Below are 27,194 nucleotides of genomic sequence, written 5' to 3' on the forward strand. Positions count from 1 at the left end.
GACCCCATCAATCAGAGAAAAATGTCTTCCTTTTAAGCCAGGAAATTGTGCTAAGTACGGTTGGCTCATTTTTAATGCCTTATTTTGGCTCATATGTTTACTTTTGTGCAATTAAATGAACTGCAATGAACTTCATGTTTGCACATTCCCCACTTCACCAGTGCAGGAGCAATGTGGAGTTCATTTCCATTTTGGTTTAACCACCACCATCATGGTATCCAGAAAAGGACAAGCTTGTTAACCTTAACTATGGTTTGTTGAAATAAACCAGGTTCATAAAATAAACTTTTTGAAGCTGGCTTGTTTCAACAAATCATAGTTAAGGTTAACTGCAATTTAGGGTTCTGATGGCATACTAAACTGTGGCTAATCTAAAGAGGAGGTGGAAGTCCCCCATCTTACAGCTGCATTGGAGGAGAAAAGAAATGGGAGTATGTGAATTTAAGCTTTGTACTGGTTTATTATAACAGTAAACCATAGTGTATAATTACATCTGAATGAAGCCTTAATCTGAAAGTAAACTTAATTGACTGACTGCTCAGTTGTATTCTCAGTCACTTAATATCTCAAGCCATAACTCATTTACTAGGAAGTACCACCAAACTCAAGAGTGGGCTTGGATGTTATTTTGGGACACTGTCAAAGCAATCAAAGCATATGACAAAGAGCTCCACCCCCAAGCATGTCAGCTACCTGAGTTCAGAACACATCTTCCCAACATCACCTGAGTCCCTTTCCTGGCATGAGGTTTTCTCATGAGAATTCACCCAAACTCTTGCAGGTCCGAGCCAGGCTTTTGCAAGGTCTGGAATGCCTGTCACGGAAGGCAAGGGGCATGGCAGAAGGGCAGGAAGGGGACAGCCGCTACTGCTCCAAGGAGCTCTGCCATCCACTTTCTCACTGCAGCAAAAGCTATGGTGGAAAGTGGCTGGTACAGCAGTTCAGAACACCTGCTGGAGGTGGAGAAAAGGTACCAGCAGCAGGTCCTCCGGGCAGAAGAAGCTGCACAGTGCCCCATCCTCTTGCTCCACTGCCTGACGTAGCCAGACCAGCCTCTATAATGGTCGAGCTGGCCCTGATGAGAAAAACACGCTAATAGCATTGTCATGCAAACTATTATTAGGCATGACCCAAACTAAAGAGAGTTGTCTTTCTACCCATAAAGTCATCTTGACCAACGGGCAGTATAGAAATTAAATGAATTTAAAAAATAAAGAGGAGGTCACAGAGGCATAAGCTCCAGTGTCCTGTTGGATGAACTATATACAAACCTTCTTATGTCCCAGTTTGGCTGCCATTTCTACATTGTCACTGTTTAGAAACTGTGTAAGTGTTATTAAAAACATATGTAAATCAGTTCCTCTCTAGATAGAAGCACATGCACAGAGAGAGAGAAAACAAGAGAACTTCAGTTCTGAGAATTCTCTTAGAAACAAGAAGGACCGATAAATTTATTTACATCTGCACCATAGAGAGGGGATAAAGAAAGGCAGTATTAACTGGTAGCAGGAAGAGATGATAACTGGCTATAATGTGCAGCCATTCTTTGATCGATGTGTGAGGCTTCCCCCGAGTACTTGTTGGTAGGGTCCATGCACGTGCGTGTTAGGTTCCAACAGATAGTAGCAGGCCAGTAACAGGCTTGGTGTGCATGAGTGTTGGAGCAATCGAATGTTCCAGGCACAGGCAGCAGCACTGAGAAGGCACAAAGTTGAGAGTTCAGAGTGTGTTGCCAACACCGTAGGTCATAACAAGTGAAACTAAAGTAAGTGTTGTTATTACGCAGTTCCATAAAGCCCAGCAGTGGCAACACAACAGCCAGCGTACTTTATCATCACTAAACAACTATCACATCACCCAGATGTGGTTCAGCTCACAAGGCTACCTTTTTAGTTATTTGTTTGTATTTAAAAAATGGCTCCTGCTGATCTCTAGGCCATGTATTTGGTCTGGATAACTTTGCAGACAAGTGATAGTGAGAAAGGAAAAACAAAGTTGCTTGATGATTTTGGCAGTGGCCAAGACTTAAAAAGTATCATGTGGAAGATCAAAACACATGTTAGCAAGGTCCACTGGTACATCTGTATAGCTGTACCTTGAGTTAGCCCATTGAGTCCCCTTTCCTAAGCTGGAAAGGCAGGGACCTGCAACTGGATGGGTGACCACATGTGGAAGCAGAGCAGGGGGTTGGACTCGATGGCCATATAGGCCCTTCCAATACTACTATTTTATTTTATAGGTGAAGGTCCATAGTTCCAAGGGCATCGCACAATTTTTTCATCCAGAAAATCTCCAGGTAGGCCTAGGAAAGGCCCCTGTTTGAAATCTGGGAGAGCTACTGCCAGGTACATTTAAGCAACAGATGGATCGCAGAGCTAGATGGACAATTGAACTGACTTGGTAGAGAGCAGCTTCCCTAAGGACTCAATCCTGTGTACATTTAGGCAGAAGAAAGGTCCTGGCTTGGGCATGCTGCATGCTAGAGGCCGGTTTTCTGTTTAAACTTGCATAGGCTTGTTTTAAAGTATTTTTTTTCCAGTCAGTGTAGGGTTTTTGTTTATACTTTGTAAAACAGGAGAGTTTTGATCAACTTTTTTTTAAAAAGTCAGTAGTTTGAACCATGTTTGCTGTGTTTGACTTTGCTCTGTCTTTGTGTTTTAAAATGGTGCCAGTTAAACGTATTCTTTAATCTTTTAAAGGATGACCTGTACTTCAGATCTAGATGTGACATTTATGAGTTACAAGGTTGTTTTCAAGGGGCTTGTCTTCTCTTAACAGCATGCATTCTAAAATGTGCTGTGCCTTTCACCTGCTTAGGGTACATCTGCAGTGTTGTTTTAAAAAGGGTCATCTGTACCAACTCCTCCAATATATACATGCCAAAGCTTTCAAATATATAGCCCCTGGAGTATTCTTGTATATTGCCTGCACTTCAGGATGGCTGAATTCAAGAAGTGAGGACAGAAAATGCCTGAAAGGAGGTACCTCTCTTTTGCCAAGGGGCCCTCCTACTCTTAAATTCCTTGCTGAGTTTTGCTGTGTTTAGCAAAAGTTAGGGCCCATTTGCTGAGCTATTAGGTGTGAAGAGGTTTATCTGCCATGATTGTGCCAGCAGAATCACATCTGATTCAGTGTTTTTCTAAGTGGTTTCAGCCTATTAAATCCAGATTCCAGCTCACCAAAAATACAGGTATCCACTGCTCAAAACTTGGTTGAATCCTGATAAAGTTAGTTAGAGCCAATCCAGTTTGAACACATCATTATCATCATTATTTCAGATGTGTCAAATCTACCATCTTGTCACATTTGCCTGGATAGTTTCTGTCTAGTTTTTCCTTAACAAGGAGGAGATCCTAAGTTCTTTTATTTATCCATTGTGGCTTGTGATATCCATCCAAAAGTATCTTGCTGGGCCATTGGTTGGATGTATAAGCCTTTCGGAGAAGAGCAGGGTCTTATCTGTCTAGGAAGTGGCAGCAATGCAGCTGTTCATTTTGAAGCTGCATTTGACCCATGCAGATGTAATCAGTTCAAGATCTTCGTCCAGCCTCCATTTGAAAAGGAGTTCTTCGAATTATTTGAGGAAGTGCCCTCTTTCTTGTTTTCAGAAAGCTCTTTTTTTGTTTCTTTGTTTTTCTGTCCTGGTTTTGGATTTCGATAAAGCGGTACTTTTATCTTTTAACTAGTTTTATTTTGTTGCAGTCTTAAATGTTTCCTGCTGTTGTATTTTTTTTCTGAACACACAGTAGAAAAATGTTATGTACATTTTGATAAATTAATTAATAAACCATACTGTAAGACTGTCTGGAGTTGTGGAGCTGATGAGTCATTAAGAGTTTGCATCTTGATAAACTAGTATGCTTTTAGGAATTAGTTATTTCTGAAAAGTTAGGAAGAGCTCTTGCACACCGGACCCTTGGATATCTGTTCATGAATTATCTTAGGATACTGCCATGAGGTCTTACAAATAAGGATAAAGGGATACTTGGAGATTATAATGAAACTTAAACTTTTAAGCCCAGTATTATTATTATTATTATTATTATTATTATTATTATTATTATTATTATTATATTTCTATCAAAAGTTACATTTTAAATTAAAGTAGGAATTAATACAGTCTGAGGAAAAACATTCCAATAATATGATTTTAAAGTACAAAAATAGATTTAAAAATTGTAAATAGATAAATAGCATCACTTATGTTGTTGAACAAATGTTGATTTTTTTTCCTGCATTTAAAGCTGTTGGTGCTGCCATAATACATATGTATTAAATATTGTTTGTTTTAAAGGCATTTCCTTTCAAAATATAAATACACTTGTTTATTTTCTGAAAGCTTTGGCTTTTCTAATTTGAGGGTTGAAATAATTGAATGAGGGGGTGGGGGAGCCTGCCCCTCTCGTCTTCCTTTCTCTTTTGCTTTATCCAGTTCATTTGAGGTTTTGCCTTTTGGGGCTTCTTGTATGGATTGTACAAAATGCCTTGGGAAACGTTACTGTACGAGAACTGCGCAACACAAGAGCAGATTGCATGGTATTGACCGGCAATGTGGGAACGTGGATGCACCTTATGACACTGCTGTTAGAGGGACTGGCAATATAAACAAGCTGAGGTTGGTGAATTGTGATTACATCAATTGGAGGGTAATTAGAGAGTTTACATTTTTAAAGCATAGGAGCAACCCCCCCCCCCCCCAAAAAAAGCTTTCTAGAGGGTGGTCTACATCTACTTCTGTTTTGGGATTTCAGAAGTGAAAAACACCCACAAAGAGGCTGGTGATAATTGTCCATAATAATTCCTAGATACACTTTAAAAAGACATGAAGTATTGTTATCAGCTGATGCAATACTTTCGGCAACCAGTAGGTACACAGGTTTTGTGAGACTGCTGCAGCCATAAGCCATACTCAAAGGTAAGCCGTAGACAAAGAAAGTGGTTTTTAAAAGAGCGCGAGAGAGAAAGCAACAAGCTACAAATATCATCATTCCAGGCTTAAAATTTAATGTCAGTATTTACTGTGCAATGCAGTGGCATTCTGTCCCAGTGGAGATCATTAGATGTTGGATAGCACCTTTCTTTTAGACCCCAAACACCTTACTGGCTTATGCTTTTGTCATGTCTGACTCCGCTAGTGCTCCACGCAGCCTGGGACCTGCTTCTGGAAAAAGAAAGAAAAAGCAGTCGCATTGGCTTAATATTGCGTGGTCAGGCCTTACAGGTTCCAGATTTTTCAGTGAGGCCATAAAAGACTCAGTGTCTGAAGCCAGCCCGGCGTGCTCTTCTTTTCCGTGCCAGTGGGCCTTCGCGTGGAGGAAGGACTAGAGGATGCCGTTATGGCTACGGGCCCTTGCGTATGGGCTTAGCTCAGAGTCAACACTGGCCATTACCAGGCACCTGTGATTCAATTAAATAGTTAACTCTGGTGTGGCACTTCTAATTTCTTATTCATGTAGCTGCTGTTTCCCACATGTGTCTGTGTTGGAGCTGAGCTACCCAAACAGCATAGCAAGCTAGGAGGTGCCAATTTCAATCTTATCAGCCGAACGGCAGCTTTGCTGGAGCTATGCATGGGGAGCAAACTAGCTTATTTATTTCCAAGAGCTGATTCCTGAGTGAATATTTTTCAAGTAGCTTTGGTGGTAATTGGGTGGCTATCTCTAATTGATGGCTTTGGGGGGCAGGGAGGAGTTGTGAGCTGAGTTATGCGTGTCGCTGCGGAGCAGGGTTGGAGCTTCTGGGTCCCTCTGCAGCGTGTGCCAGGGCTTCCTGGAAAGGGGGACCCTGAACCGCCCTGTTCTTTCGGGGCGATCGCTTGTGGTGCCTTCATTAATATCACCGCCCGTCCATCAGGGCAGAGCAGCGCAGCACTGGCTGCAGCAAAGAGTGCTGTGGGTGGTCTGTGAATATGCACCTCCCCAAACTAGCATCAATAGTGTTAAGGATTGTATGCATGTTCCAGGATTTTCACCCTTTGGACCCACAAGTCACTGTCAAAACATATTTTATGTTTTGCTTTAAAAAAAACAACAAAAAACTTACAAATACCTATATTTCTGTGTACCTAGAATGTTTCCTCAGTATGTAAAGACCTTTCTTCTATTTTGTGTTGAGCCTGCTTTACTTCTAAACTGATAGGGATTGCTGCAAGAAGGAGCCCTCTGGGCTATTAGGGTGGTATATAAAGAATAAATAAATGAATTACAGTTCTGTGGTTTTATTAGCCTTGTTGGTTTAAATCTAGTTTTTGGGCTTCTATTGTTTCTTTCCGGCTTCAAGGCAGCTTCACCAATGCAGTGCTCACTAGATGCTTTGGACTACAGATTCCATCAGCCTAACTACCTTGGCTGATGGGTAGGACGGATAAGAATTAGAGTCCAATGTCATATGGAAGATACCAGTTTTGGAAAGGTAGTTTTAAAGCATTCTGGTTTTTTAAATGTGTTCTGTGCTTAGTTTTATTTTAGAACTTGCCTTAGGACTGGGTTGTATGATTGGAAAGCAATTAAAAATCTGAATGAATGATGCAAAAAAAAAAAAAGCCAGCTAACCTAAGTGCAGTTTGGGATGGTGCTAGAATTGATGTTGCCTGCATATTTAAATAGGCTCTTAAACTGAGGCCTGGAGGAAAACCCTGGAGTTTGGTATAAAGGTATTGATGAAGGATTTTAGAATCTTGTTCCAATACATTTTAAAATTCCTGAGACTGATATAGCATAAACAAGTTTCTTGTGCCATAGGCATATTAAGAGCAAGTCAAGGAAGCAAATGGGAAACACACTGAGTTTTTAGTCTCTATTGTAGATTATGTTTTTTTGGCTCTTTCACATTGTTCAGTAAATGCTGCATGTTTTTAAAATACCAACTCATTTTTCGGCTAATACTTGTATGCATGTTTTGAACACTGGAGTCCATGACACCAAAGGTTAACAGTTCCCAATTTGAATACACAATCATTTTAGCTCATGGTCTGTAGAGGTAATTTGTAAAATGCTGTAATGTAAAGTAAGGAAAGTCTTAGTTCAGCCAAAAATTATTTAGTGTGAAGAGCATCTCTGTCTTGGCTTATTCCAGTGATGCATCCTAATGCCCTAGTCTGATCCATGCCTCTAGAGCTCTGAGGAGTCCTCAATTAAAATGCTTCCTTCCCCCAAGATGACTTAGAAACAAATAAGATTGATTTTTGTAAGGACAAAATTTATTGGAATATCTCTTTGAAAACTGATTTGCTCTAAGAGATTAATTGCAAACTGCTGGAATTGCTGTCTAAATAAAATGGCATTCTGTTTTATGAGAAAACACTTGACCAGAGCTTATGGGTTAAGTGGTGCTGAACATTTACAGCCAAATACCTCTTCCCATATACAATGAGTAGTGTCTTCAGGAAACATGACAACCTGCAAGCTAGATTCTTGGAGCAGAAGCTGCAAAGAACGGCTTGGGTAGCGCACTGAAGCAGAGAAAGCAGGGATGCACTTTGGGTGCGTGTGTTTCCAGAACGATGTCCGAAGGGGACAGGCATCTCCACTCTGAGGAAATTAGCGGGCACTCATTTCCCCACTTAGGAGAGCATAGCTTTCAACTTGGGCACTGCATCACTAGTGCAAAGGATAATCACATACATCGCTTCTGCCACCATGTTTCTTAGATCAGTGCAGTGTCCAGAGACACCCTAAACTAAGACTTGGCGATGCAAGTACAAAACCTGTCCGTTTGGAACTACATGACTTCGTAATAATGCTTTGGGACATTTTCGGCCACAAGCAGCACTGCAGATGTGGACCAAATAAAAACTGTGGGGAAATTCTTTGCCTGGTGGCATGTTTATTTCAGCTCTTTTAATGGCAGGTCTCTATTTCGGCAAGGGGCGGCATAGAAATGTTCTAATAATAATAATAATAATAATAATTTTTACTTCCTTCTAAGTTTCAAAACGGGCAATCCAAGGCCAGTACTTTTAAAGAACCATGATCCCAAAGCCCTGAGACAGTGGAGGTAGTTGCAATGTTCTTTGGATCCTAGGCATAATATTATATTTTAATTTACTATTTGTCCATAGCCTCTGCTTCTTTAAATTTAATGTTTTCTGCTCTTGAGCCTCATGGATCACAACGCCTATCCCACTGAAACAGAAACTAGATCCGTTCCAGGATATACCTTGCACATTGGAAAGCCAAGAATGCAGCTTTAGAAATTAACTGTGGTATTTGCAGCGTCCTGGTATATTTATAACACAGCTGGGATGTATATAGTTATATGCAATAAAATAATTTCTTCTTAAAAACCAAAGTGAATCCAGAGTAGGATCTATTGACATTATTGTAATAAAATAACTCAATTGTGGGACATAGTGGCAGTTTCAAAGTGATGAATATAAAAATGTATTTTCTTTTCACTGTTATTTCTTACATACCTTGACGTCAATGAAAGATTCCATATTGATAATAAATTTATAAAGACATACAATATCCATAGTTTTCTTGAACTTTACCAAAATACCAGAGTGAAAGCAAGTTGAATATTAGCTGAATGATTCATTGATCCTTTCTTCAAGAAAGTTATCCTAATTAAAGTATATTTTAAACTTATAGGAAGCAAGCTCCATTGCTGTAAAACTCATTAGATTATATTCACTCTGCCCTTTCTATATGAAATGGACAATAATAAGCAAGATTCATGGATTAGTGTCCATGGGTTTAAAAAATCTAATTGTAAGATTTTTCCTCTCCATCTGTATCTGTTGCATTAAAAGTATTAGCTCGTTCAAATTATGAAGCCTATTGTAAAACTTTATATCACTGTCCTTATGCTCTGTATGAAATGTTTGTGTTTTTAATGGTTTCTCAAGTTAATATTCATTCCATTGAACATCCGCTTTGTGGGGTTTGGGGGGGGGGGGGTCACAAAATACAGTCCTGCAGTGATTTACAGTGTCTAGCACATGTAAATTCAAATTTTCTGTTTATTTGATTTGATTTTGTCAGTCTTGAAGGTATCTATGATAGTAATGATGCCTTGACAGGTCTCTATATTATAATTTACAGCACACCAAAATCTTTCTAAAAAGCTAAATATATGCAAATGTTCATTGCTTCCTTCTTGCATCTGGGAGAGGGGTATCAAAAATATATTTAAATGTTTGTAAAATCTTCATTAACATAAAGCTAGGAAACTTTCAAATCTTTTTCAGACTAAAACGAGTAGAACTAGAATAATTTGAGTCGGTTATAAATTAAAACGAACAGGTTCATAGTCTGTGCTTACAAATGAAGTCATTATTGTACTTCATTTTATACATGCATACCGTGAAGTAGAACGTAAGATTTATTCCCATCGCAAGGAAACAGTGGGGAGCGATCCCCCGCCATATTTGGTCCTTTGAGCAGATTGAACAATTCTTGTTTCATCTCGATAAAGGTCACTTACTATTCACCGCTTGCCTGTAAGAGGGGTAAAGAGTTCTTACAAAAAGATGCAGCAGCAGTTTATAACAACCAGCCGTCCTCTCGTGCGTGTTTACACAGAAAGAGCCATCACCCGCCCTTTTGCACTGAAGTATTTTATGCCCCTTACTGTAACTGCATCCACTTAGAGGTGAGCGCTCCTAATTAGGAATAACTGTTTGAAATGTGCTGTTGACTTTACTGCCATATTAATTTTTGGCAGTGTCATCCTGAAATATCTGAAACAGAAAAGGAGTGTGTGCCTCTTAAACTGTGAATGTAAATCAAATCTTTGTAAATGTCTGGTGCACTTGAAAAATAGCTGCATTGATTTTTTTTAAGAGATCAGCGTAAATAACTTAATAAAATGTGATGGGTTTAGAGGATATGGGACGCGTTTGGTGGCTCTCCTATTTAGCATCATGTAATGTTGAGGATGTATATAAACAGTTCGTTTTAGATAACATTTTCTGAAACACGCTGTAACACTTGGATGACTGCAGCTGTTGTCTAATTTTTTCTGGATTAAGTTTGGTCAAGAAAGACGCTGCCTCATTTTCAGCTTGTCATTTGCCCAGGAAGTAAAAGCAAATTGTAATGAGGGAATCACAGCAGGAGAACCTCTGAACAAATGAGAGGCATCTATTGACTGACAGCCAGCATGCCATTTCAGTGATAAATGTATTTTTATATACTGCTGTTCAAGGTCACTTTTCTGCTCTCTTTGTATGCTGACTGTCAAATCATGCAGTTTTATGTTTTAATACAAAATAATTTGTGATGGATGATGCAAAATAATCGCACAAGAAAATTAAGATGTATCTCGATAAGCTGAAACCATTGTGGTTTACATCTAGCTTTTACTGGAGAAGAGTTTGAAAAGCAGGTCGAAAATGGATTTAAAAACATAAGCATGTGATTTCCCTTCCCCCATAAAGTGCTAAGCACAATAGGGAAGGAAGTTCAACTTGAAATCAAAGAGAATTACTTCTAGTAAATGCATTTAGGATTGGTGTGAATTATTTCATTCAAGAGCTAATGGTACTTTTGGGAGCAGTATGCAGTCTGAATTTTAATAATATTCACTTACATTGAGAGAAACCACCTATGACAGGGGTCTTTGTGGAAAATTAAAACATGTGACCTGACATAAAATAATCATAGTGGATGGATAGGCATTAGCTTTCAAAATGCCTGTCCAAAATATACATACACAGCATATACTTGAATATGCACCAAAAATATTCAAAATTCATGAATTACAGGTATAGGCAGTTTGCATTTTCAGATGTGCAACAGAACCAAATACAGGCACCATTGGCAGCAGCTTCCTGCCAATTATTTAATTGTTTATTATATTTCCTCCTGTCTTTTTCCTTCTAAGGAACTCAAGGCAGCTTACATAATTCTGCTTCTCTTCCTCCCCTCCATTTTGTCCTTACAACAGCCACACCGTGAGGTAGGTTGGACTGCGATTCTGTGACAGGCCCAAGTCACCCAGCGAGCTCCATGGCCAAGCAAGGACTAGAACCCAGAGACCCCAGATCCCCAATCCTGCACTCTTAAGCAGTGCACCACTCTGGCTGTTCATTACATAGGCTCCAAATGTTGTGATTCAACAGCTGCATCAAGCTGATCAAATCTTAGCTTAATAAGCTTAACTGTGAATGCATCCAATGCCCCCACATGCACCTTCTTTGCACTTTGCAAAAGCAGGGAAAAGGCTGGAAAGACTTTGGTTAGCTGTTGTGCCCCATGCGTCCAAACTGGGAGACAATAGTTACCACTGCCAGATGAGGCAGGAGTGATGAACGGCTTTTGATTCATGCTCCGCCCCTAGCAAATATCCATGCTGGTGTTTAGGAACAGATTGTGCTTTGGGATTAGAACGAAACTATATTTGACTTCATTATTTTGCTGCAAGGTTTCTGTATTGGTTCCTCTGAAATACTATGTTGAGCCTAAGAACGTAAAAAGAGTTGAGCTGCTTGAGGGCCCTGTCTAGCCCACCAGCTTGTTTCCAGCAGTGGCAAAACATTCCTAGGCAAGCAGGGCATGCAAGTATGTCCAGGCTGGGTGTGAGAGTAACCATTCTACTCCCTTGTCTCTCTATCATTGGCCATTCAGAGGTATACGACCTCTGAACAAGGGCGCTCCAAGATGTGTTGCACAGAGAAATGCTTTCTTTCTGTATCTTCTGAGAGTCAATTTTATGCAGTAGCCCTAATTTCTGGTGTTCTGAGAACAGGAGATGAATACTTCAGAAAGCACTGTGGCACTTCAAAACTAACAAATTTATGGTAGCATAAGCTGTTGTCTACTTCACTGGACACATGCCATGTTATTCTTAGTTGGTAAGCTTAAATATCATTTCACATGGTAGCAAAGTTATGCTCAAAATCCTACAAGCTGGGCTCCAGCAGTATGTGGACCAATAACTACCAGAAGTACAGGCAGGATTTCAAAAAGGCAAAGGAACTAGGGATCAAATTGCCAACATATACTGGATCATGGAGAAAGCTAGGGAGTTCCAGAAAAACATCTACTTCTGTTTCATTGACTATGCTAAAGCCTTTGATTGCGTGGATCACAACAAATTGTGGAAAGTTCTTAAAGAGATGGAAATACCAGACCATCTTATTTGTCTCTTGAGAAACTTGTATGCAGGTCAAGAAGCAACAGTGAGAACTGGACATGGAACCACTGATTGGTTCAAAATTGAGAAAGGAGTTCGTCAAGGCTGTATACTGTTGCCTTGCCTATTTAACTTATATGCAGAGCACATCATGAGAAAGGTGGGGCTAGATGAATCACAAGTTGGAATTAAGATTGCTGGGAGAAATATCAGCAACCTCAGATATGCAGATGATACCACTCTAATGGCACAAAGTGAAGAGGAACTAAAGAGCCTCTTGATGCGGGTGAAGGAGGAAAGCACAAAAGTTGGCTTGAAACTCAACATTAAGAAAATTAAGATCATGGCATCCGGTCCTCTTACTTCCTGGCAAATAGATGGGAAAGAAATGGAGGTAGTGACAGATTTTATTTTCCTGGGCTCCAAGATCACCGCAGATGGGGACTGTAGCCAAGAAATTAAAAGATGCTTGCTCCTGGGGAGAAAAGCTATGGCAAATCTAGACAGCATACTAAAAAGCAGAGACATCACCCTGCCAACAAAAGTGCATATAGCCCAGGGTATGGTTTTCCCAGTTACAATGTATGACTACGAAAGCTGGACCATGAGAAAGGCTGAGCACTGAAGAATTGAGGCCTTTGAATTGTGGTGCTGGAGGAGACTCCTGCGAGTCCCTTGGACCGCAAGGAGATCAAACCAGTAAGTCCTGGAGGACATCAATCCTGACTGCTCTTTAGAAGGCCAGGTACTGAAGATGAAGCTCAAATACTTTGGCCACCTAATGAGAAGAAAGGACTCCCTGGAGAAGAGCCTAATGCTGGGAACAATAGATGACAAAAGAAGAAGGGGACAGCAGAGAATGAGGTGGCTGGATGGAGTCACTGAGGCAGTTGGTGTGAGCTTGAGTGGACTCCGGGGGATGGTGGAGGACAGGAAGGCCTGGAGGAATGTTGTCCATGGGGTCACGATGGGTCAGACACGACTTCACGACTAACAACAGCAAGCTTAAAGTCAAGTCAGTGATCATTCTAATCATTAGACTCTGTAAACACTTTTATGGTTCAGATAAATCAGTGCAGTAGATATTGTTTGTCACTTGCTTCATACATTTACAGGAACTGCTTGATTAAACGAAATCCAAGCTAAAGCAGCAGAATCTTGCAGCTTAAAGACCACCACATGCATTATCATTTAAAGTTCGTGGTCGCTACCACAATCTCCTCCTGGTCTTGTTTGGACAGCAAGAATACAGCTTCTTACTTCTAATTAAATAGACTGTCAGATTTTTATAATGGCCATCTGTAAAGTCATCTGAATAGTAGTCTGAAGTATGCATTTGCAATAAACAGACGATTGGCCTCACAGAATTCTACGAGTCATGCCTCCTCATTGCTTCTGATCCCTAGGCCAAATTTTCCTACAATATGCAATCATACTTTGTTTCCTATTTTTGTGTTCCAGTCAGCTATTATGACCAGAAAGTCAACTTTACATGTGTTATCAATTTCCTCTTGGATACCTACTTCAAAGTTTTCAGTTTCTTTCCTTTTTTTTTCTTTCTTTTTTGTACCAGCATCTGTTTTTGGAGACTTGGATGCCTGTTATATTGATAGGTTTTCCAAGAGTTCCGATTTGTATCATTCAGTCTGACTTACTGCCTGTGCTGCACCTTGCCTCAGTATTACAGTCACTCTCTTTCTTCTGAGCCTGTCATTTTTAGAGTAAAACACATTGTGTTTATCTGGATGAAAATGCCCTATTTCTGTTCACTTTTGTTCACGAATACTGTGACGTTTAACCATTCCACTTCTTGCTGTACAGTTGCCAGTTTACCCTGATGCACGCTTCTCGCATTCCATGTTCCAATTGTATGTGATGGACTCTCCTTTTTCCTCTGTACATACCAGCCATTGGACATCATTTTGGCTTTGATCTTGTTGTATCATTAGAGATAGTGCTAATTCATAGTTGTCCTTTGCTCTTCCCCAGTAGCTGAGGAAGTGGCTGGTCGAGGGCCTTCCCACCAGCCTTCTTCTGCACAGAACTAGCCAGAGTTAGCTTGAGCATTGCTGCTGTTGTCTATGAAAGTTCCTCCGCCAGGATCACTTTCAATTACTGCTTCTGCCCAGTTGCTGCTCTTCTGGAGTGTCTCCCCCTCCACCCTGAGAGGTGTCCATTCTCTTTGTTAAGTCTTAACCATTACTACTTAAGTGGGCAGATTATCTTAGGCTGGACATAGTCTGCTGCTATGTCCGTTCCACCTTGGATTCCCTGCTAGGAGACCAGTCTAGCGAGAGAGTCAGGCCCCTGGGTGGCATTGTTCTTGGCTTCTCTGCCACTCTCAGGCACCCTCACTATATTAAAGTGTGTATCCAAGAGGTGCAATGGGACTTACAACTGTGTAAATATGCATAGGATTATTCATTTATTCTATAAGGTTTTAGCCAAAGCTCTTTGCTTGTTGTACAACTGTTAATTATATACAATAAAATATAAATGACGGGTTTTTTTTAAAAAAGTTCATAACATTACACCAGGCATTTAAAAGCAAATGTTGAACAGCTAAGACAAATCCATGCCACTGTGCCTGTTAACTGAGACTACCCACACGCTCCATCTGCCACTCGGAGTGGCTAAGTGCCTCAGCAAAGAGGACGGGCTGGACACAGTGCTGAAAAAACATGAAGTATGTGAGCTTTGGTGGGGAGATCATTCTGCAATGTAAGGACTGTCACAGAGGCCACCCTCTTTGTTGCCACCAGCTGAGGCTCTCGTGGAGGTGGCTTTTGGAGGAAGGCCTCGTTGGTTGAGCATAGTGTCCATAAACATTGTAGGTCAGAGGGGTTTCTGTCAAGTATTGTTGTTCCAAGACATGTAGTACTACATAAGTTAGAACAAGCGCTGTGAAGTGGGCCCAAAATGTATAGGCACCCAGTGCCAGGGGCAGAAATGGTGTTACCTGTTTGGACCTTCTAGCCCGGTTTATTCGCCTGGCTGCTGCATTTTGCACCAGCTGCAGCTTCTGAACTGTCTACAAAGGCAGGCTCACATAGGGCTCATTGCAAAAATCTAGTGTAGAGATTACCAGAGTTCAGAATATGGAAGCCTTTGTCCCTGTCCAGATAGTGGCATAGCTGAGCCACCAGCCAAAGCTGTTAGAAGACACTTTGTGCTATTTAGGCCACCTGGCCTCAAGTGACCGTCAAAGCCAAGGGAAGCAAACAGGTATGCCGAAAGTTTAGGAGAAGTGATGGTTTTATTGGAATGGCGCTACAGAAACGCACATTCATGACAGCCTGCAGGACAGCATGGCTCTGATGCTTGGCGTCACAAACAGGAAAAGAATCCCAGATCAGATTTATCTTGTCTAAGATAACATCTTTGGATTAGATGGTTCCCCTGAGCTGGACCAACCAAATCAAGTGGGCCCAAAGAGGGAAACCTTTTTGGAAAAAATCTCTTATTTGACTTGTGTTGTCCAGTCCTGTTCAGCCAGGCAGTGATTGGTGAAAAAATCTGGGTTTTGTGGCTTGTTAGAATGGACATAAAATAGGATTGGAGTCTCCCAAAATCCTGCCTGGGTCTTTTAGATCAAATAAAGAGCACCCCCAGGCTACAACCGTCTTCCTTCAGGGAGAGCGCAACCCTCTCTGGAACAGGCTAATCATGTCCCATCTCGTTGGAGCATCTTCAGCCTCCACGAGAAGCACCTCAGTCTCGTCTTGAGGCAGTTTCAGCCTGGCAGGCCTCATCCAGCCAGGGACTGGTCTGGCATATCCACAGCCTCATCTGCTGAAGATGGGAAAGGACAGGACTCTGGGTGGCCCACTCAGTGGATTCATGTAGGCACTGAATGACTGACCACTAAGGAGCCCCATGCTGAAGAATCTGCAAGGATCACATTTTTGGCTTGATTGTTTCAGTTTGATTGAAGGGACATTGAGAATATTCTTGATAAATAGCGGGGCAAGTGAAGGGGCATGTAATATGCACAGGGTAAAGCAAAATGGGTAAGATGCCAGAAGGAAAAAGGCCGTGCTCAATGAGTATGGGAAGTTTCTACTCTTGTTTCTGCTTCATATCTTTAATTTATAAACTCATGTTGTAAGGATTTGCGCGCGTGCATCTTTAAACCTCGCGTCACAGCCTTGCTCCTAGGTTTTGGTGTTACAGCACATTCATTCTACAAAGTGCTTCTCCCTCTATTCCAAATCTTGTCTTGCACATGTTCCCTCCGGCAAAGGACTCCCTCTGCGGCAGAGGCATCACGGACTCCTGTTACGTTGAGAAGCCATGCTGAAAACCGCCATGGGGGGGTCCAGCTGGGGAGCAAAGGATGCTGCGCTGTGGGGCGGTCCAGACTGCGCCCTTGGCTTGTAGTCCTGTCTGCTTTTGCCTTTGGTCCAACCTTGCACAGTGACGCAGCTTCCTGGGGTGTCTCCAGAACACGACTCCTCCCTCGCTCCCCACACACGCTCTCCGTTCAGCACTTCATAAAGACTGTGCCAGGGAAATCCTTTACAGTTAAACTTCAGGACGGAAGCCTGTAGCTGAAGCTTGTAGATCTCCTCCCACAGGTACTACCTGAATTCCAAGATTGTCACCTGCAGCTCTGAGCCAGTTGGAAGGGTGCAAGTTGAAAGGGCCTTTTCAGTATGTTTGAATTTCTGCTGCTCTTTTTTTTATTTTTTTTGGTGGGGGGATGGCTTGCATTAATAAAATAAAAACCTGAGTGCTTTCCCCACATGCTCCATGATAGGCATTTGTCATGTGAGCTGCCAGTGAGCATATCCCTCACCACAGCTTTTATTGCAGAATAGCAGTGCCCTCACCCACCAAAGCCTCAGCAAATAGAAATGCTTTTGATCCAGGTGCAGCGATGTGTGTGGGTGCGTGCATGTACCTGTTTATTTGATGAATAAATAAGAATGAGCGCCACAAAGTGCACACTGAATTATACCAAGGCAGGGGAAATCTGTTTTTAAAGGATTAGCATCTGCAAGGAAAGCACATAAATTAAAACATCAAAGCGATTTGGCTCTCTCCAGGATTGCACTTATTTGGATAAATTGTCAGTGGCCAGGAGTGCAACAAGTTTGCTAGCCGTATTGATTTTCACCTTTGAATTACCCAAACATTTTTCATTGGCAAATATTAATTGCTTGTTAAGTGCTAAGGAATTTGATGGCTGAAGTATTGAATCCCATAACTAATTGGCCTTTTAGTTTTCCTTATCATTAAGCTGTTAAGATTACATAAGACATTAGAATTTGCTTACGCCAATGTATGTTGTGCATGATATACACTGAGCTAGTGACACAAGAGTTTATTGATGTTTGCTTTTTGGAAAGTGCAGTATATCTTAGCTCCTATTGTAATGCAGTTTTACTCTCTGACAATCAATCATATGGGATACTTACCTAAACTAAAGCTTTAGCTCTTTGGTTCTAGAGTTCCTGAGCATTAAACCTGACCCTTTGGGATCTTCTGTAGGGAGCTTTATATGTATAAAACCACAGTTCTCAAAATTAACTTCTTGAATTTGGCAGATGTTATTGATAACATGCCTGTAAAAACTGACCAGAGTACCCTGAAGAGATCTGGGGATAAGAGTCCTACCTCATTCCCAGCTATTTGATGGATATTGAGAACCAGAAAGCAATTCTTTGTTTTCCCTTGTTGTCATCATCTCCACTTCTTGTGCTGCTGCTGCTGCTGCTTCTTTCTTAGAGGATTGAAAACCTTCTGTGTCGATGTGACCCACTCATTGTTTCTTTTCACTACCAGTGACAGAGCGTATGTTTTGGATGCAAGAAGACCTTGTTTCCATTGTTGATATCTTGCCAAACAAGGATCTCAAGCGTGGAAAATACCTTACCTGGAAACCTAGATCCAGCTGATAGACCAGTTGCTGTTCCTTAGGAGAAAACAGTCCCATTGCATTGGTTCAAGTACTATATGCGGGATAGCTAAAACTGAGGAGAATGTTCACATGAGCAATTGCTGGCTTGCTTCCCACATGACGTACTAAGGTTCTGCAACATATCCCTACATCTGAAAATTCAAGCAAACATGAAAGCCACTTGGATATGCAAATACAAAGCATCCCAAAAGCAACAGACTGTCTTGGTGCTAGTTGCATGGGATAATAATCCAAACAACTGATTTCTGGATTGTTGGGTGGATATGCATGCAGATCTGCCCCATCGGACCTGGGAGGCAGGCCTCAGTGTTCCATTCCAATGTAGATGCCTTTCTGAGTGTCAGGAGATCAGCTTTTACGTAACCTGGAGCTGTCCCATGTGAACTGCTAGGAGAACTAGGGGTTGGTGAGTTCACGCTTGGACTTCCTCAGAAACAGTGCACAAACAGAAGGGTCAAGATTTAAATCATTCCCATAAATTTTTTCTTTGTAAAAGTGAAATGTGCATAGGATATAAGAAAAGCAAACATTTTCACAGTGAGTCTTTGTCTCATTAGATAATGTAGGGATGGGTTTCTAGAAAAACAGAGTTGGTTTCAAAATGATTCCAGTTCAAGCCTTCAGTGTTACTTTAATGCTCATGCTTGCAGGAGGTTTGCCTGTTTTTAGGTGTTTGCAAATAGGGGCCAACTCATATGATGCTACTTTAATGTGTGTGAACCTTCCCAGCTGCATCTTTAAATTGTGTAAACCACCCAGCTGCTTGATCAAGCCACCATTTTCTGTGAGGTAGCCACTTATGGATCTTGGCCACAGCCTTCTGAGACCATGGAAGTTTCGGTGTCAATGCCCACAAGTTCCAGTTCACATGATACGGCAGCTTAAGCAAGTCTGCCACTGGGGACAACTTAAAAAGCTCAAGCAGTTGAAAGAAGCATCCTAGAAACGTTCCATAGGCCTCAGAGATGGCAATCAGAATGCAGATTGCGAAGAGTGAATTTTCATATTGTTCACAAGAGCGCGTTGTACAGTTGAAGCCACTGCTCTGAAGCTATACGTGAGCCAATATTAGGCACCACGGGTTGGATGGCGTCATCATTTATTTATGGCAGTGGTCCATCTTGTTCTAATTACATGCTGCAGGTTATGTCGAGTGAACATAAATGACTGTCGATTGCCAGATGAGGGGAAAATGCTGCAAGCGTGTGGCATTCCCAGAGCTTTCCTGCCGTCAAAGGAGCAAATAAGGATAAAGCCCTACAAAACAAACGCCACAGACCAAAGTATGTCTGGGAGGCATGTTTGGCAGCAGAAGGGGTGGGAAAAGATTAGCTTTACGGTCTGCCTTCTCCGTCTTCAAAGCAGTTTACAGCAATTCTGCATAAACAAACAAGGCCCCTGACACTATAAAGATTTCTTTTTTAAATTGGGTCTAAGCAGCAGGAATCTCTCCTTTACCTAAAGTTCTAATCAAACGTAACAGCAAGGCTTGTGACAGCCTCATCAATCTTGTGGGCTGCTTGGCTTGGCAACGTTCTGGAAGCCCCCCTAAGACAGCAGGCCGGTGCGAACGGTCGTGCCATGTTGACACGTCACAGCAGCTTGTGCATACGGGTTGGATTTTGCGAATTACCCCACCGGCACAGTCTGCCCATCTCCAAACCCGGCTGCCGTGGTGTCTTTGAGCGGGCATTAGCCCTCACATTACCAATGGGCTGTTGCTGGGTTGTGTGAGCATTGCTGCTGCCACCCACCAACAAGCCATGCTGCCTGGGTTCAGACAACCCGGCAAGCCTGGCCAGTGAAGTCTGCCCAGCTTGTGGCCTGCATGCTTGACGGAGGAAATCTGCCGCTGTGGCTGATTTCCCTTCCTGTGGTCAGTCGCAAGAGCCAGCCCATTAACTGTAGAACTGACACTAGCTCTATTTCAGCAATGGCAGCAGAGCCCTGGAGGGAGGGGCTTACCTTGGCAGCAGAAAACCTGCCGGCGGGACGTGGGAAAGGCTGCTGGAGAGCAGGTCGCTAGGCAGTGCGGGGACAGGTCCGGAGGAATCCTGACCCGTGGCCTGGCCTAGTACCAGGTTGTTCCCTCCTGTAGCCCCATGATCTGCAAGGTAGTTGGGACGGGATTTTGTTCATCAAATGTGAGCGTGCAGCTGTGAGTCCAGAATAAGTTGTCACAGGGAGCACTGGCCATTTCTTATGCTGCTTGCAGCGAAATTTGGGGGAAGTGGCTGCAGATGTGCATCTCTCTGACCTGTGGAAGGTCAGGGGAGAATCTGAGAAGCACGTGCATTGAACCCCCCCCCCCAGCCCCTGCACATGTTTCTCCATGGTGGCTGGCAAATGTGCCTCTGACCATGTGTAAGTCTCACTGCAAACCACCAAAGCATGACCCAGTAGCAAGTCTTTGGCAGGGATCAAGGAGATGTGGATGCAGTGCCCAGTTAGCTGCAAAACTCACTCAGTGACCTTGAGCTGCTCATTCTTTTCCTCAGTATAGCCTACCCAGCAGGGTTGTTGTGAAGAGAAATGCACAAGAAATAATCAGAGCTGTAAGCATAAGTTCACTGGAGGAAGGGATGGATGAGAATAATCTAGCAATTTGTCTGCTTCCATGTAGTAGATAAGATAATGAGCTGGGAAGTCTTTGGTTCCAATGCCCCCTCAGTTGCAAGCTCCTTGAATCTCCCAAGGTAAAACATTCACTCCTTGTTCCTCCCCTCTGTAGCCAAGGGATCAAAGCAGAGCCTGCTTCGCAGCCGGGCTGCACAGATTATTGTCGTAATATATGTGTTGTCCTTTGAGCTTTGGGGAAAGCGCTCCATATAGTTATTTAGATGATTATGCGATCTCTGCCTGCCTCTTTTGACCACCCTTGGAGGAAGGGAATACCCTCTCAAAATCACCGCCCTGCCCTGCTTGAGGCGTCTTTGCCATCAGTCCGTTTGCATTTTCGGCTTTGTTTTAGTTCTCTTCCTGAGGTTACTTTGCACTTGTTTAACCAGAGCAGGAAGCGCTAGGTATTCATTGTGTGTTAACAGAGCAATCACCATAGGAATATAAGTACGGCTTTGAATCACACAGTCTGCTAAAAGCCCTGCACGGGTATTCTCTCCACAGCCAGGTGACCCACACGGCAGAAAGGTCAGTCTGCAGCATAGGTCAAAAGAACCCTCTGTGCATCAAGGGAAGACAAACGAGCATGCATATCTTGCTTCCCAACATCTTTGTCTGTGTGCTGCAGAAATTCCTTCACGCACTGAAGTTGCGGTGGAGAAGCTTACCTTCCGCAGGGCATGAATGGAACCATTTTGGAGAGGAAGCATTGTGGTCTTTGCTTGGCCCCTTTCCCCTCTGTGTGCGTGTGTGAGAGAGAGTCAGAGAGAGAGAGAGATTACTGTGAAAGGAATCCGTAATCTTTAGTAGGGCAAAGCATGCTTCTTTCTGAATGACACATGATTACCACAAGAATCCAAGTGGGGACAGGCAACAAAACGTTGCATTGTGTCCATGCCTGTTAAAGGAAGTGCTCCTGTTCAACACTCCAGCCAGCTTTGAAAATGAGCCTTGCAGTACTGTTCAAAAAGCGATGGGGCACTCAGGGGAGGTAGGAAGAAACAAGGGTTTTGCTTTGTTTTTCTTTCTTTCTCACCCTCCTGAAATCAGCTGCGAAAGGCATTCAAGAACCACATTCAATAATCACAACATTTATTTTCTATGTAGTAATAGGAAGAACTGGGGCATAAATACTTGGCATATAAGTTTTTAACCTCCTGGCAGGCATCCTTCTGATGCTAATTTCCCCTTCAGAATACTGTAAGCTGCTCAACTGTCACGTAGACAAATGCAGTTCCCGGCCCTGTTTTTCTCCCCAATACTTTTCTCAGTGCTCCTCTAGAAGTGTACAGACTCTCACACTTCTGTGTGCCAGGGAGGTCCCTTGGTTGTGCAGAAAGTACTACGTTGCTTTTCACTGAGCCTGTTTCACTGCCAACCTGGCAAGCATGGAATGACTCAAATTCAAATCAGGGGCATGTGGTTGGTTGGTTGGTTGGTTTTTTGCAATGCTCCTAGTGATATTGCAATTTCTCTTCTGTATATCATTGTTGCTAATCCTGTGAACACAATACAGTTAACATGTGTGGTTCTTCTCTCTTTTGTTTCTGCCTGAAAATTATAATGAATAATACTATTTTCCCAAACTCCCAGCTCTACCTTCTAAGGATGATTGTCAGCTTGCTCAATTTCATTTGTTTCTCCATGCAAAATTATCATCAAGGAGTTATATAAATGTGCCACTCATGTTCTGAATATCGGAATGGCTCTGCTGAAGCAGACCAAAGGCCTGTCTAGTCTGGCATCCTGTTTCCACACCGAGTTCGAGAAGGACCTGAAGACAGCAGGGAAGCCAGGAAGGCTCTGCCGTACCAGTTCCTCATGCCAGCAATGTCTGAGCAACACTGGCTCAAAGGGAACAAGCAAGCGAGCAAAGGGGGCAGTTGAAAGGTATGCAGAGCATCGTGAGGGGCAAGAGAGGAAGAGAGAGCCTCACAGGTTGAATGCAGAGATTCAGGAAGCTAGGAGGTTCCCCGCTCTCTGAATTCAGCATTAGACGTGCTGAATCTAACTAGCATAACATGTGCCAGTAAACAGAGAACAAACAGAAGAAATCACATCTAACAATAGATTCTGAAACACACACACACACACACCTCGATCATGGCATGTTTGAGGACAGGACTTTTCGTCAGGGGACAAACAAAACCAGACAGCTATAGTGACTTTTTGGAGAAAAGTGGCTCCAGTGGGAGCCAAACCCTGCTATGGAAACCGCCACGGATGCTTACTAATGCTTTACTGAGATGCCCGCAAGCTCCTGCCCTTTGGAAAAGACCACACAAAACAATCTCGATACAGCCATATGTATAACTACCTTGGTAAATTGGAAGCATTTGCTACAGGTGGTAAGTTTGTTCTTATGGTTAATTAGGCTGGTCTTTCATGGTAGTGTCCTTTCACATGAACAGCATTTGGAGATGCTGAAATTATTTTACTCTTAGTTTGATCCTCCTTACTCCCATATGCATCTAATATATCAGTCTGAAACAGTTGGTAGCAATTCTAATTGTGTATTTCATGCCATTATTCTTTTCTAGACAATCCATGGCCATAAAGGTGCCATAACAGCTGTGGGGTTTGCTCCTGATGGACGGTATCTTGCCACTTACTCCAACACAGATAGTCACATATCCTTCTGGCAGGTGAGTCATAATCATGATGCTTCCCTTTATCATATTTGAGGCATGCTACATAGTTAGCTTTCAGTTGTTCAGCTTTATATTTGCACATAAGAATAGTCCAAACTCAGTAAATTTTCAGCAAAAAATGGGGTATTTTTTATATCCTAGTTTGTTACCATTCATGCTTCTATTCTTACTTGTTTAAAACAATTGTGTGCAGATGTTTTGGCCAACAACTCCCATCTTCCCTCACCCTTGGTTATACTAGTTATGGACCAATGGGAGTTCAAGGCCAAAGCATCTGGAAGGCTGCAAACGGAGATAAGTAGGCTCAGCGGAAGAGCGTGTGCTTCACAGAGCAGACATGCCATGTTCGGTTCTTGCCATCTCCAGCTGGGGCTGCAAAACTTCCTGGATCAAGGACTAGCAAGCCACTTCCAGTGGGCATTGGGCACCCTTCCCCAATCTGGTCTCCACCAGAGCTGCCAAATGACAAAAGCCATAATCTCCAGCCAGCATGACCATACTGGCTGGGGATTATAGGGGATGTAGTCCGATGGATCTAGAGGACACCGGGTCGGGCAAAGGTGAAGTGGACAGTACCAAGCTAAGTGGACCAGCAATCTAGCTTAACATGTGGCATCTTCTTATGTTCCTATCCATTTTCAGAACTGCCCTCCTCTCAAACCTACTGGGGTACACCTTACCACCAATGCACCACCATATTTTGACCCTTTTGGGCTGCCTTACCACCGATTTTTTGGAGAAAAGTTGGCAGTATGAGCTGCCCAAAAGGCAATGGGAGGCTTCATGCAGCCTGCCGGCCATGTCACATTCAAGGTTTGCCACCAAGAACAACACCAAACAAGATCAAAATCTCAGTTCCCATCTGGTCTTCCCTAAAACCTCTCAGAGTAAATCAAGCTGAGGGACTTAACCCTAGCATGCACCAAGAGGTTTTTCTGATAAGAAGGCTATCTTCTGTCCCATAGTAGCTTAGCAGCCCCCAATCGCATATCACACAGTGCACCTGACCATGTGGGTCTGGCATGTAGACTACATGGGGTTCTCCCCACTTTTTAAGCTAGAGATTGTGAGAAAGTACGGGAAAAGAAGAAATCCCACAGCAATGCTCATGGGTGGCCCCTTGGTTAAGTACCGGGGTGGGGGAATCCTCTTTGGGGGCGCTACCTCCTATGCCTCTGCCGCAGGAAGTGAGGCAGGCAGCTGCAGAGGTGAAGGAGCATGTCCAGAAAGGCACAGCTGGTGTCTCCATCATGGTCTTTTCAGTGCCAGGTAAGGACCGTTCTCTTTCTTCCAAATGGCTCCAGACCTGGCCATGTGAAGCTCCTCCTATCTTACTATGAAACCGTCTAGTCAAGGTTTACAGCCGAGAGCCTCTTGTGTACATTTCTATACTGAGGACCATTCACGACACTTAAAACCCTAAAATACAACACAATTAAATACGAACAGTAAAATGCAATATAAATGTTTAAAACAACAGCTTGAAATAAACATAAAAATAGCAGTGCAAACATATAAAATATGCAAAGAGGCCTCTGTTTAAATGCAATCTTCTACATTCTGTGATTAGTTTAATGTTTTTCATGTTCTTGTTCCTTACCATTTTTATTCTTGTAAATTGGCCTGCATGACCTGAATGGCTTTTCAGCAAATAAAGTGGTGTGTGAATGTCAAAAGCAAACAATGAGCACACTGGGCAGGTTGCTGTGTCTGCAGCAGCAGCAGCAGTGTGGTTGGTGGGCGCAGTCCAGCCGAGTGCGCTTGCCGTGCGGGTTCGTCACCCTTTCCATAACGAGGCTGGTGCAGCAGCCACACAGACGTCTGCAGTGCCCGACTTCCATTTCCTTTGCTTCCAAAGAGGTAGAGCCAAGAAAATGCATGTGAGCAGCTTCCTGGACAGAGGCAGCTCAAGGCAGCGCGGCCTAGTGCACCACTCCTTGCTGGGGGCTTATCTAAAGTCTTTGGGAAACTTTCAGCCAAACACAGGGGACCGTTCTGTGAGTTTTGCGAGGAAGGGTCCATCTGCCCCAACTAGAGCCACCTATGTATTTATATCCCACCTGTTTTTCTTGCAAGGAACCCAACCAAGGCTGCTTCTGTAATCCAAAGATCACTCTATGAAAGAAGCAGGTGACTTGGTGCCCAGAGTACCCCAGAGTTTACCCTACTAGAGAAGCCAGTTGCCCAATGGCCCTTGGATTAAGCTTCACCCACGACATGGAAGTCTGTACATTTCAAGTGGGAATATGCCACTGGGCTCACCCACCATTTCATGTACTGCTGAGGTAGCCCAGAGCAAAGTCAGCAATGGAGAACCCCAGCGGAGAACACCCAGCGTACTGTCCCATGTAACGACTGCCATTTAATGGGGTGTGCTCAGCTTGCATATCTGGTTTTTCTGAGGGGTGTCACCAGAGGCCTTCACACAGAAGGCCACTGATCCATTCCTGGCGTCTCCTGAATCTTGTCTGAAGCTGTGAAACGCCACTGCCAATCCGTATTGACGACACTAAGTTAGATGGACCAGTTAGATGCACCTCCATCATGGAGGAATGAACTGGTGAGTGTTTAAAACACACCGTGAGGACACAAATGGCTCCTGTCAGACTGTGCCTTTTGTCCTGAACCGCCACCTGGGTAGGCAGCTGTCTGTGTGGAAGAGAAAGCTCCGACAGCAGAATTATCGCTTCCTCAGATTTAGTGTTCCTGTAACTATCAGCTAATAGTATATATTTTTAATCTAGCGTGGCTTTCTGCATGTCATTCAACGATAACTGTTCATGTCATTAAGCGTATTGAAATGTTATCCATCTTCATACAGCATGTGATTTCTGAAGCAGCAAATAGCAACTGTAAAAACGCTCTTTCATCGCTTGCATATATTTAGTTGAGTTACATGGGAAGATCTAGAAAGCGATCAGATGTATTGATTGAAATGTTTTACATGCTCATCTGAGATCGCGGGGGGTGGCAGAGAAAGCGCTCCTTCGCAAGCGCACCTTTCGACATAAAGATGGCTGAGGCTGAATCTGCCGCATTTCGAAAGCAAATCCTTGTTTTTAATGGCATCTTTAACATAAAGTGTTAAAATTAGCCAGTGTGTTGCATTTAAAACTGTAACCTCGTGCACTGGTGATCCTCCCTCCCTCCCCTCCCTCCCTGCCCGCCCAGTGGTCTATTCAGCACTACTATTAATGCAGGAAAATCAGTAACATTAGTCATCTTAAAAGGGTTATTACTCAAGATGATTTAAATTGTGAAAATGTCAGTGGGCCTTGCATGCTCCCTGCTACAGATGCCATGATTTACACTCTCTGACACCGTTCTGCTGCTGAGAAGGACCAGGGAAGAAGTAATGGCTTCTCTGTTGCACTGATCAGAATTCGGAATGTGAGATCAGCAGTAGCACGTCTTAAAAATGGCCTGGGACATGCCAAGGCGTCCATGCGTCAAAGTCTCGGGCATGTGGCTGTGGCCTCCATCCCACCCGTCCCATGCAGACTCCGAGATCTTCGCAAATTGCAGATGCATTCAAACTAACCTGGAATGGGTGCGTTATTTCCTTGGTTTAAAGCTCGTCACACACGTAGCAAAGTGATACAAATTGGCTAGTTATCTCATGAATTGGAAGCTCTACTGCTGAACAGTTGGTTCCCTTGATATTTTCCTTAGAGAACCAATAGAGATATAGAAAGCTGCCAGCTGCCGTTGCTTTCTTTTTCCTGCCCCACCTTTCAAAATATATACTGTCAAGAACACACCCACTCCATTATTCAGGAAGCTGCAGTAACCAGGGAGGTCTGTTTCCACTGCCAGATGGTGCGGTTGCGGCAATTTAAAATGGACACATTCCCATGGATCGCCAAGACGATCTGAGCTCAGTCCATGCATCAGTCATTGTTCTGATGTATCACTTAATCCCG

At 43.0% G+C, this 27,194-nt stretch overlaps 1 protein-coding gene across 3 annotated transcripts in view; it reads left to right on the forward strand.

Moving 5' to 3' along the window:
• Positions 1-27,194, forward strand: part of WDR7 (WD repeat domain 7) — a 234,924-nt gene that overhangs the window by 204,665 nt on the left and 3,065 nt on the right. For 2 of the 3 annotated variants that reach the window (XM_044431250.1, XM_044431252.1), the window contains one exon: positions 23,161-23,265. In XM_044431250.1, coding sequence (XP_044287185.1) covers positions 23,161-23,265 — 105 coding nt within the window. Of the gene's footprint in view, positions 1-23,160; positions 23,266-24,455; positions 26,260-27,194 lie in introns of those variants that run through there. The other variant, XM_044431251.1, reaches the window with a different exon arrangement.

This window comes from Varanus komodoensis, unplaced genomic scaffold (genome assembly GCF_004798865.1).
Source record: "Varanus komodoensis strain SLA01 unplaced genomic scaffold, ASM479886v1 scaffold22, whole genome shotgun sequence".
NCBI lineage: Eukaryota > Metazoa > Chordata > Lepidosauria > Squamata > Varanidae > Varanus > Varanus komodoensis.